Source organism: Rhea pennata, chromosome 8 (assembly GCF_028389875.1).
Source record: "Rhea pennata isolate bPtePen1 chromosome 8, bPtePen1.pri, whole genome shotgun sequence".
Taxonomy (NCBI): Eukaryota; Metazoa; Chordata; class Aves; order Rheiformes; family Rheidae; genus Rhea; species Rhea pennata.
The window spans coordinates 1,282,560-1,293,629 of NC_084670.1; the positions used below are offsets into that span (position 1 = coordinate 1,282,560).

Sequence of the window (11,070 nt, forward strand, 5' to 3'; positions counted from 1 at the left end):
AAACTCACTGGTTAACAAGGTTCGACCACCACAATTTGGACAAAGCTGGCCCATTTTCCTTATTCTGGAACAAATCTCCTTTTGCTGGTTCTTGAGGGCTCAAGTTGTTCCACGGTTTGTGTCTGAAGAACCTGATGGCCAATATAATTTCTGTGGGTGGAGGTTCCTAGCCACAAATGAACAGCAACATCAGAAGGCAGCGAGGGGCCGGCAGGGTCCTCCTGCACCCCACGGCCCTGTTAAGAGCCCAGCAGCAGCAACAGTTAAGCTTCAAACTAAAAGCTCGGACGGCTGCCCAGCACGGCACGGCTTAAGTAAGAGTTAACGAGGCCGGAGAAGGACCCTCGCGGCAAAGGCAAAGCTCTACAGCGGCACGGCCGTGACTCGCTGCTAGCAGCCAGCTGGGGCCCGGGCACGCGGAAAGCGACAACCTGCGCCCACCGCGGCGGGGCCGGGGCTTGTCCCGCGCAGCGGCCGGGCCGGGGCCGCGACCCACCGCCGCTGCGGAACGGACGGCCGCGCGAGAAACGCGAGGCGGCGGCTGGGAGCGGGAGGGGCCGCGGCCAGCGCCGCGCCGCGCCGCCGGGGCGGGGGCGCAGGTAGCTCCGCTGGGCGGCGGGGGGCGCGCAGGTGCCGCGGGCGGCTCCGCGCCGCGCTGCGCTGCGCAGCCCCGCGCTGCGCTCCGCCCGGCCGCGGCCGCCGCCCCGCCCCGCTCCGCTCCGCCGCGCCGCGCCGCGCAGCCCCGCGCAGCCATGGCACGGGGCGGCGCAGCTCCGCCGCCGCGGCGCTAGCGCGGCAGCATGAGCCGCTGGCCGCCGTGCCAGGCCGGCGCCAACGGCACGGAGCCCGGCGCCCTGCGGCCGCGGGCCAACGGCACGGGCCGGGCGGCGGAGGGCTGCGGCGCCGTCTCCGTGGCCTTCCCGCTGACCATGATGATCACAGGCGTGGTGGGCAACGCGCTCGCCATGGGGCTGGTGTCGCGCAGCTACCGCGCCAAGAAGAACCGCCGCAAGCGCTCCTTCCTGCTCTGCATCGGCTCCCTGGCCCTCACCGACCTGGTGGGGCAGCTGCTCACCAGCCCCATCGTCATCTCTGTCTACCTGTCCAACCGGGCCTGGTCCGCCCTCGACCCCTCAGGCCACCTCTGCACCTTCTTCGGATTCAGCATGACTGTCTTCGGGCTCTGCCCGCTCTTCATCGCTAGCGCCATGGCCGTGGAGAGGGCCCTGGCCATCCGCACGCCCCACTGGTACGCCAGCCACATGAAGACCCGGGTGACGCGGCTGGTGCTGCTGGGCATCTGGCTGGCCGTGTTCACCTTTGCCCTCCTGCCCGTGGCCGGCCTGGGGCACTACACGCTGCAGTGGCCCGGCACCTGGTGCTTCATCAGCACTGGGGACGACGCGTTCTCCGGCAGCATCTTCTTCGCCTCCACCTTTGCTTTCCTGGGGCTCTCCTCCCTCTTCGTCACGGTGGCCTGTAACCTGGCGACCATCAAGGCCCTGGTGTCTCGCTCCCGCACCAAGGCCACAGCCTCTCACTCCAGCAAGCAGTGGGGGCGGATTGCCATGGAGACCCTGATCCAGCTCCTGGGCATCATGTGTGTCCTTTCCACATGCTGGTCACCGCTGCTGGTAGGTGCCTTTCTGTTTTGCTGTGGGAAAAGCCACTCCAGGGCCTCCCGCCACAGCGGGGAAGCAGAGTGACCCGAGAGGTCCCAGCTGACACAGGGCTGTGCGTGGGATGCAGCGGGAGGCGCAGGGACTCAAGGGGAAAGCAGGAAGGACAGCGTGACCGTGAAGGACCTTGTAGTACAGAAAGCAGGGAGATGGTGACTCAAGGGAGGAAGCCTTGGGGAGGACAGACTGGGAAGACTGGAAAGGAGACACTGAGGGAGCTTCGTAAGGATCGCAGAAGTTCAGTGTACTTGGAAAAGTAAGACTGAGGAATGGGAGCAAAAGGAGCAGGGATGATCAGGAAAACAGGGGTCTCATAAAGAAGGAAAGGGCAGAACGTGAGGCGACTGTGAGTCTTGGAGAAAGACACCGAAGTTGGCAATGGGCAAACAACGGAGAGGTTTACAGGGAAGGTGAAAAGACTGGTGCCAGCAATGGGTTCCAACAGCAGGACAACACATCTGTGCTCCTGTCGCCCTCCAAGGCTCAAAAGGGGGATTTCACATACCTGCTGACACGAACAGGGTCTGGAGATGGTGAAACAAGGGAAACCAGTATCTCCTTGCTCCTCATCTGGGGGAGCCTGTGAAGAAGTTTATCCAGACATCATTGAGATGAAGCCCTGTGTTAACGGAAAAGAGTAATTTAATACTTTTTATTTACTCCTGCTTGGTGGTAAACCCCCTACTTTAATGCTTTATGAGAAAATAATGTGACTTGTGACTTTGCAAGTAGCTTCTGGTTTTCCTAAGATTGTTCATTGTATCTCATTTAGGGCAGTGTTCTTTTTTTTAAAAAGAACCCTTGCATATCTTCCCTCTGCTTTGTTCTTCCTCACTTTTATGTGCCCCCCCCTTTGTCAAACTGGGATAAATCCCTCCTCATGATTTAGGAGCAGAGAAGTATGAATCCAAGTCTCTCTCTGCCATATGGGATGACAGCACATCTAGGAATCCTGTGTCCTGTACACCAGTTTAAAAGGGCAGTTTATTCTGCTCTGAGAAGACAGTGTTATTTTTGGACTCTTTGTCCTTGGTGTCCTTAAGCAGGAAAAAGGTATAGATAGCTATAATAATTATGAAGTTGCATGACAGGTACTTCATGGTCTGAGAAGGATTTTTCTTCCTTCCTATGTACAGAGAGCTCGAGTTCTTTTTAATGGACCTATAGTAGGAGGAATGGCTGACAGCTACTATTTGTGTGAATGAGGTTAAAATATAAAACAAATCAGTTTAGTAATGTTATCCTTGTAAATGTCATCAGAGCTCCAAAATAGAAAATATAAATAAAAAATACACCAGAAGCCCTAAAATAACTTTATAGAAATGGTTAATAGCTTGTGACAAAAGTAACCTTGAAACCACACTACGAATTCAGCAAACTTGAGAGCAAATAACAATAATATTCTACTCCTAAAACCACAAGGGAAGTTATTTGCGCTAACTTAAACCAGGCGATTGCCGTACCGCTCTTTCAGTGTCTCAGTGCGTTAATTCTGCCGTCAGTCCTAGGTGTCTTGGCTGACCTTTTCCATTTTTGTGCCACGTCTCCTTAGAAGTTATTGAGTCCTGCCGTCCCGCTGATGTGCACAGTTAAGTCCCAAAGGGATTTTATACTTTCAAAAAAGTTACTGCTCCCTGCTTGTCCATAATTAAACAAATGAAAAAAATTAGATGGCAATTGTTAGAATTCAATCAAGGAAGTGTATTTGCCTCTCCATCATTGTTTTTGTGTTCTTTCTCTTGAGAAGCAGGTGCTGCTGTGTCCTTTCTAGCAGAGGCAGCTGAGACTGCTGCACAGATTGGGTCTGAGCAGCCGCATACCATTAAGCAGAAATGTCTCTTCCCTCTTCAAAACCTGAATACTCAGAAAAATCAGTGATTGTGCAGTGAGTCCTCTCCTTGTTTTTTTCCTTCCAGTGATGTTTTTGCAGTTTCTGAAGTCACAAGCCAAATTAATATAGTCTGTCTCCACTTCACTGAGTGGGGGAGTCTGTGGGTAATGAAGGGGAGCCTACTGCAGAGTGGGGATGAGTTAAATCAGGGTCTGCTTTAAGAAACATTGTACCACCAGAAAATATTCAGGGAGCTGGCAAAAGCAGAGAGCAAAGAGCAGAGATCCCTAGACAGCTGGAGCGGAAAGGCAAATGGGAGGCCAGCCCTGACCTCGCCACAGGAGCCAGAGGTCTCCCAGTTGATGGTAGGGGCAGTTGAACAGATACTCACTGGCAGCCCTTCACATTCAAGTGTGTGACTTCTGCCCAGCTGGTTAACGTAAGGTAATTCAGAGTGCATTTGTGAACAATTTTTTCACTTCAGAGCCGGCAATGTGTCCTGTAGAGACCTGGCTGTGGAAAACTTCGTCCCATGAGCAGTGCTCCCTCCAGACTTCATAATCAAGAGTCACAATTATAGGAGACTTTTTCTAAACACACTTTACTATTTTTTTATACAGCTACAAAGAAGGTATTAGGAATAAGAAGCCAGACTATGATGTCCCTTCTGGAAGTGTGAGCATGGACAAAGATAACCCCCACTCTAAGTGACATGGAGAACAGGTCTTATACCTCCCATAGAAAAAAGCCTGTTATAACCTCACCAAGGTACTGGAAAGTAAAGTGCAGTGAATCCAAGTGTGTAAGAAGTATAACTGGTATTTAGATCTGCAAATATGCTTTTAGTGTGATGATCTACATACTTGCTATGAAAAATCATTAGATTACTTTTAATTTACTTAAATATTGTGTGATCACACAAACAGAGAGATGAATGCTATGGAACAACAATAACAAAAAAAAAGATAATGAGCTTTAAGAATATTTCCTAAGAATTGCTTACATTTGGGCAGAAAAGATGTTTAAACTTCTTTTTGAAATAAAGATAATTTAACTTGCCAAAAACAGGCCTATAGAGACCTTTTCAGTGAAATCCAAGTTGTAGAACACATTAAGCCAATAGCGGCATCATTTAGCAGTTGAAGATACCCAGTTTAAACAAGAATCTAGGGATTTTCAGAGAAGATTTTTGACTTAAAAACAGAAAGAAATCTGAATTTTGTAACTGAGCACTGATGGATTCTGACAATTGTTACTGTTAGCTAAACAATGCCTCTTTACACAAATAGTGTTTTTTAGGCTTCATCTATTGAGTGAAGAGACAAAGTCAAATGTGAGTTAACAGAAAAGTGAAACTTCTGATAACAGAAAACGACTGTACTCTAAATGCTTCAAAGAACTGTTTCTCTTTTTCTGAATTTATGCTGTATTCAGTAGAACACAGGAACTGTATTTGTAGTGCAGGTATCAGCTCTCCTGTCGTTGGTGAAGTCAAAATCTTACTTGCATTCAGCAGAGAGAATCTGGAAAAATGTTCCTGTTAACTAAGCTGCTTTATCACTAACTTTATCGTAAGTGGTCTCCAGTTTGCATTAATCTTTTGTTTATTTTGGTATGTAACTGTTGAACGTAGTTATTGAAATAAATCAACAGCAGATTGAATCTGTCTGAGGTAAAGAAGAGAAAACTATTCCTTGTTTGCACAGAAACACAGGTGCAGCACACACTGGAATTCTCATATTAATTTTTTAATAGCTCCGGACGACAAATCCTTTCACTCATAGGATAGTCTCAAGGGTATTTAAAGCAGAAATGCTCACATACTCTGCTACTTTTCGTATTAAAAGACTTCTTTAACTCTCTTGTCAAATGGAAATCAAATACGTTCTTCTATACAGATATTTTTATTATAGTATTTCGTAATATTTTAGCTGTACAAAACATAGTCATGGGAAGCACACTTATTTAAAGAAAAAAGGTAGTGCTACCACTGAACAGCAAGGAAAACAGATCACTTCTTTTCTATGAATGAGTAACTCTTCTCCCACTAATGCTTTATTTCTGTCTGAAGCTGAAAGAGCCAGCCTGTTTCAGATTACTAAAATTGCCATAGTGTATTGATCATTTCATTTTGGCCATGCTGACAGGGAAAGCTTGGATTTTGCTGAACTGTTTTTCCACAAAAGGTCACAACTAATTGTTAAAAATCAAACGGCAAATTTGTTCTCCTTGGAAGCCTGTTGGACTTGACTGGGACTTGTCCTGCATCCCTGCATTATTATCTCCTGTAAACGTGGTGTTCTTATGAAAATCCTCATCCTTCTCCAGTAATTCTCCCCAAATTGCAAATGATTTCACTATTATGTGTTTCACAGAGAAGTGATTTGCATCAGGTTGTGCTGCAGGTGCTTATCCTGTGGGATGGAAGAGGAGAGGGAACTGTGCTCAGTTCTGCCTGATGTGTGGGGCTGCAAGGCAGACAGCAGCATGGTGATGTAGAATGGGCTCTAAGAAACTATTGTTATCAGGAAATATTTGTTACATCTGTGGTCCATGCACCCGAAAATGCAGTGATCAGCCCTGCTACAAAGAGAAGGTTGCTAATAAAGGTAGTCAGGTGCCATAGAAATCAGATCTTTTCCAGTTCGCTATCAAGCCACATTGAGGGGGGGTGTCTCTACAGGTTTGGCTCACGTGGATGCCAGATGCCCCTGAGTGGTCTAGTTGGCTGGACTTGTCTTGGCTTTGCCCGCTACAGGCAGTAGTTCCACTTACGAAGAAATTCCTTGTCCGTTCTGGGAAGCTGGAGTTCTCTGAATCTGTAGCAACACTTGGCTTACTCAGACTGAAGGCTTTCATTCTGCCTCAGTTCCCACAGAGTTGGTAGGAGTGAGTCCTAAAACTTTAGTGAGACAAAGTTAGGAGTTTTATTTTCAAGTAAGGTGGTAGATTAGATATTGTTAGTTTTTACAAGGAAAAATCATATCCTCTCCATCGTGGCTTCTGCATGGTTTACTCACCAACAATAGTCACTGTTGCTATTTTTATTTCATCAGGAGAATCCTCTGTTCCTTCTACAGCTTTCTTCTCTACACTCAAAGGAATTTTTTAAGCACCAGATTAAGACAAATGGGAGATGAGCAGCAGGGTAAACAGATGGATCTGATGATCAAACTTCTTATTAGAATAAATAGTGTAATTCAATTGACTTTATTCCACCTGATGTTGCAACTCTGGAACTTTTATTATTTTTAATTAATTTAGAAGACCAATACAGGCTATGATAAATAACCTCTAAGAATATCAAACTGAAATAAATTTTCCAGTGGAGTAATTAATGGTCTGACAAATATTCCAGTACAGGAATATTAGGTAATAAAGACAAAAATAAGTAGCAGTTGGTTGCTTGAGAAATGTACTTTATTTGTGTAATATTTTTGCAATTCCGTGGATCCACTAACAAAAGAACAAGACAACAAGGGCTGCCAAACCAGAGCTATTGCAGAGTTCATAAAAAGAAAGGCTAGTGTAGCTCATGTGGAAGAAAGTAATCCAAATATGTGAAAGGACAAATCCTGTTCAGTTTTTGTTTGCTGTGACATGGGCACAAGCATAGTTACATAGCAGTACTACTATTTATAGTATGCAATGCCTTACATCCCAGTCAGGACGGAGGTGATGCTTGGCACAGAACATTAGATGTTACAGACACATATAGGCCAAGCTGTGACTATCACATTATCTTAATTAATTATCTGGAAAGGGCAGCAGAGGAAGTGATTTGAATCATGCAGTTGCATATGTCTGGTGCACCGCAAGCTATTCGATGCAGTTTGGATCTGTGCCTATCCAGTGTTTTTTAAAAAACTCTTTATCAACTGTTAATTCTTCTGATCTTTATTTTAAATTAAATATAGCAGATGGATAATCTAGCAGCTCTTCAATTACTCCTATTTAAAGAAACAACCAAAAAAAAATTCTACTTTACTGTTCTAGTTGCCCTGCAAGTCTTTCTCGGGGTCAACATATGATTATTGATCTGGCATCCAGAAGATCCTTTGAATGGAAGAACCCTTTTCTGTAGCCTCTGCTCCCTGGTTACTCTTCCTCACGACCAGCCCTTTGACTACGCTTGTTTCCAGGCACAGCAACAATGCAGAAATGTCACTGGGGGATGATACTGCACTCTGAAGCTGGCATTCTGTGAGAAGATCTTGCCTAGGATCACTCGGCTTGTATTGTGGTGGATACAGATTGTGCCGATTCTTTTGAAAGGCTGAAGGTCTTTGAATAATGAATTACAAATCTAGTCCCTCCAGCTGTTCCCTGCTTTTTCAGAACAGGTTTCCAGTCTATGCAGCGTATGGTACCACTGACCTTTGCAAACACACCAAGTCAAATTGTACATCAGAGCCATTGTGCATAGGCTACATCATGTCCTTCATATATATACACACTGTGGACACACCAAAGTTTGTGGACATACTGCATCTCAGTTCTGCAGGATTTTGAGACTAACTTCAACAAGTCAAGGTATTTAAGTTATGTTCAGAAAAGATTTGCAAGCAGAAAGGAACCTGTGCAGGAAAACTCAGCATTCAATAGCCCTGGGCCTAGGAGTACAGAGAAATAGCACATAGATTCTACTCCTGGCTTCCCACATGTCAGAAAAAAATAGCACGTGGGCTCTACTCCTGACCTCCCACATGTCTATGTCAGTTCGCATTACTGTTGGTTAGTTTATGGTTTGGACTAGGTAGCTAGCAACAAGGCCAGCTCTGAGTTAGCTGACATACGTAATAAAAGAGGCCCTATCCTCCCATCAGCTGTGTCTTTTTCCTTTCCCATCCTGCTTTAAAGCATCCTAAAGCTTCACTGTGCATCACAGAAGCTGTAGGAGCACAGGTATTTCCTCAGTACCCAGCTGACAGACACATCCCTTGGCAGCAAGTTCCATGCCAAATGTCTGCTCAAAAGATGTTTATAAGCTCCTAGGAAAACACTTTGCAACACAAAATCTAGAGTAGCTTTATCTGTAGAGCAGGAACTAAATGCTCTTAAAATGGTATTATATTTAAAAACAGCTGTAGTTAATACTGAAAGCTCAGGGGGAAACTTGAGACAGCAGACATCAACTAAACCATGGAAAAGTAAATATATCTTTGATATCTTTCAAAATGTGATTCGTATTTCCCATACTTATATATTAGAGTATGAAAAAAAAAAAAAAAAACTCATGACACCCACAACTATCTCACTAGCTTTAAAAGACAAAAAAAGGCTGCTCACTATTTTTACCTGAATAAATAGCAACCTACTAATAGACAGTGATCTTGTGGCTGGAACACTACATCCCGAGCAGAGTTCTCCTTCTGTCGCAGGTTTTCAGTGCAACCTTTAGCAAATCAGTTCAGCCCTTGGCGATGCATTACTTTTCTAGGCTGTAATATGAGAATAGAAGTATCCCAATTATGTGCAGCTCATGTCATTGATACTTGTAAAGCAAGTTTATATATTTTAAGTTAGAAAGTGATGAAGTATGAAGTACTGTTACTTTAGTTGATTGTATCATTATAGCGCAGAGTTTAGTTGTTAAAAGTGCTTTAAAGATTGTAAGCCTTGTAGCAGTCCATAAAAAAAACCAGCTCCTACAAGTTGCCTTCCCATCTTCATAAAGCATACCAACAGCACAAATATTCTTTGACATCTTGATGATATTTTTAAAAAGTAAAATAAAATCACTGGTATTTCCAGCATCTCTGGGCTGGAATACAGCAGCTGATACTTTGAAACGCAAGTGATGATAAATTTATCTTAGATTTGGGGGTGAAAGTATTATCAGTGCTGCCCATTCTCTGGCTTTTCTGAATAAACTGCATATATTTCTGACTATTGCAGCATATTTGGCCTAGCCACCTATAAAGAAAAGCTGACTATTTCCTATGCTCTGATGTGTGCCAGCCATGTAATACTTGCTCATGGCATAACCCCTATTGCTCAGTACTGCCTAACTAGTATTGCAGATGAAGATGCTGCTGTTCCTGCTTTCAGTCAATCCCCCAATCAACCTGCACATGGCCCCTGGCTGCCAGGCAAGAGCTTGCTGAGCTGTTTTGTGAAGTATGGGTCATATCAATTACAGACAGTGCTACTTGCATGAAACATTTTTATATGATTATGATTTTACAGTGCAACTACAACCTAGCAGTCAAAGCAACTTACATGTTATGGGAAATGAAATCCTCAATATATTACTGTACTCACTGAGGGGGAAAAATAGGAGGAAATATAGGTCATGTTAACACAAAATGCAGCCTGCAGCTTTTGACAAAGCAGAAAGACAGAAATACATTTTTATGTTGACTTAAAATGTGTTTTCAACCCTAGCCCAGAACACTTTTATTAATCTTTTTTTTTTTTCTTTTTTTTTGGCTCAGTTCAGAATTGGAATAGTCTACCTGAACATCAAAGCTTAAAATTTGTAAAGTCATTGAATGAAACATCTTAGCTTTAAAGGAAAGAAGATAATTTTATATTTGAAATTATTTTTTTTCTGACATTTACTGTTCATAACATAATTTTATGAGTTATTCAGCTGTTCATTACAATTATGATAATATGGTAATGGTAAAATGAGTACCTTCAAGTCAATTTTGCAAGGTCAGTAATTTCCTATTTTAGCAAACCCATCTTGAATCATTGGGATTCAGTACATAACTTTCTATTATGTCTCAATCCATCAGGGAAGCAGCACGTTCTTTCTCATTTTAGCATGAGACCCCTAAATCAATCTGACCGACAGCTGGAAGGCAGCATTTTTATCAATCATCACCCTCATTTTACACATAGAGACAGAGCTCCTCTCAATCATAGTCACTGCGTTCTTTACTTACATGCTGTGATACTGATTTGACTTGGACAAGGGAGGAAAACACCCGCAGGAGAATTTTGTCTTCTGGTGATACAGATATGGTCTCTTAAAATTTATGATTTTTCTCCTAACTTTCCCTAGATAACAATGTTGAAAATGATCTTCAGCCACACGTCTTTTGAACACTGCAAAGGATTCTCCAGTGCAGCCCAAAGCTCAGAACTGCAGAAAGAATGTAATTTCTTCTTGACAGCTGTGCGCTTGGCCTCACTAAATCAGATACTGGATCCGTGGGTTTATTTGCTACTGCGAAAGATTTTTCTCCAGAAGTTCTGTCAAGCAGCCAGTGCTGTCTCCAAGTGCTCTAACAACGAATGGAAAGAGAGATCAATCACATTATCAGAGGAAATCAGACGGACAACAGCATGAAGGAATATTGATCAATTTGCATGAAAACTACTTTTGCCAACAAGTAGTTTTAAAATCTTACTGTGAATTGGGGTATCTGTAGCATGGCAGTGTCCACATAGTAGCTGAAAATGGTATTACTTAATGGACTGAGTGCCAAATAATTATATATCCTATGTGCCAAAAATTCTCAAGTATAGACAAAAGAATTGGTTTTGTTGCTAAATTCTGTTGTCATTGCAATTCATAACTGAGCTACAGAACATTAGTTTTTGTGTGCC

The 11,070-nt window shown here is 43.9% G+C and overlaps 1 protein-coding gene across 1 annotated transcript; it reads left to right on the plus strand.

Annotated features, from left to right (window-relative positions):
- The first annotated feature begins 800 nt into the window (after positions 1–800).
- Positions 801–10,810, plus strand: PTGER3 (prostaglandin E receptor 3). The gene is made up of 2 exons (XM_062581878.1): positions 801–1,634; positions 10,523–10,810. Exons 1-2 carry the CDS (start codon positions 801–803, stop codon positions 10,808–10,810), a joined length of 1,122 nt encoding a protein of 373 aa, XP_062437862.1.
- The last annotated feature ends 260 nt before the right edge of the window (positions 10,811–11,070 follow it).

Excerpts from the sequence above, each read along its gene's own strand:
- PTGER3 (XM_062581878.1), top strand. The coding sequence starts at position 801 with ATGAGCCGCTGGCCGCCGTGCCAGGCCGGCGCCAACGGCACGGAGCCC. Across the intron at positions 1,635-10,522 it reads CATGCTGGTCACCGCTGCTG|ATAACAATGTTGAAAATGAT; the intron begins GTAGGTGCCTTT and ends AACTTTCCCTAG.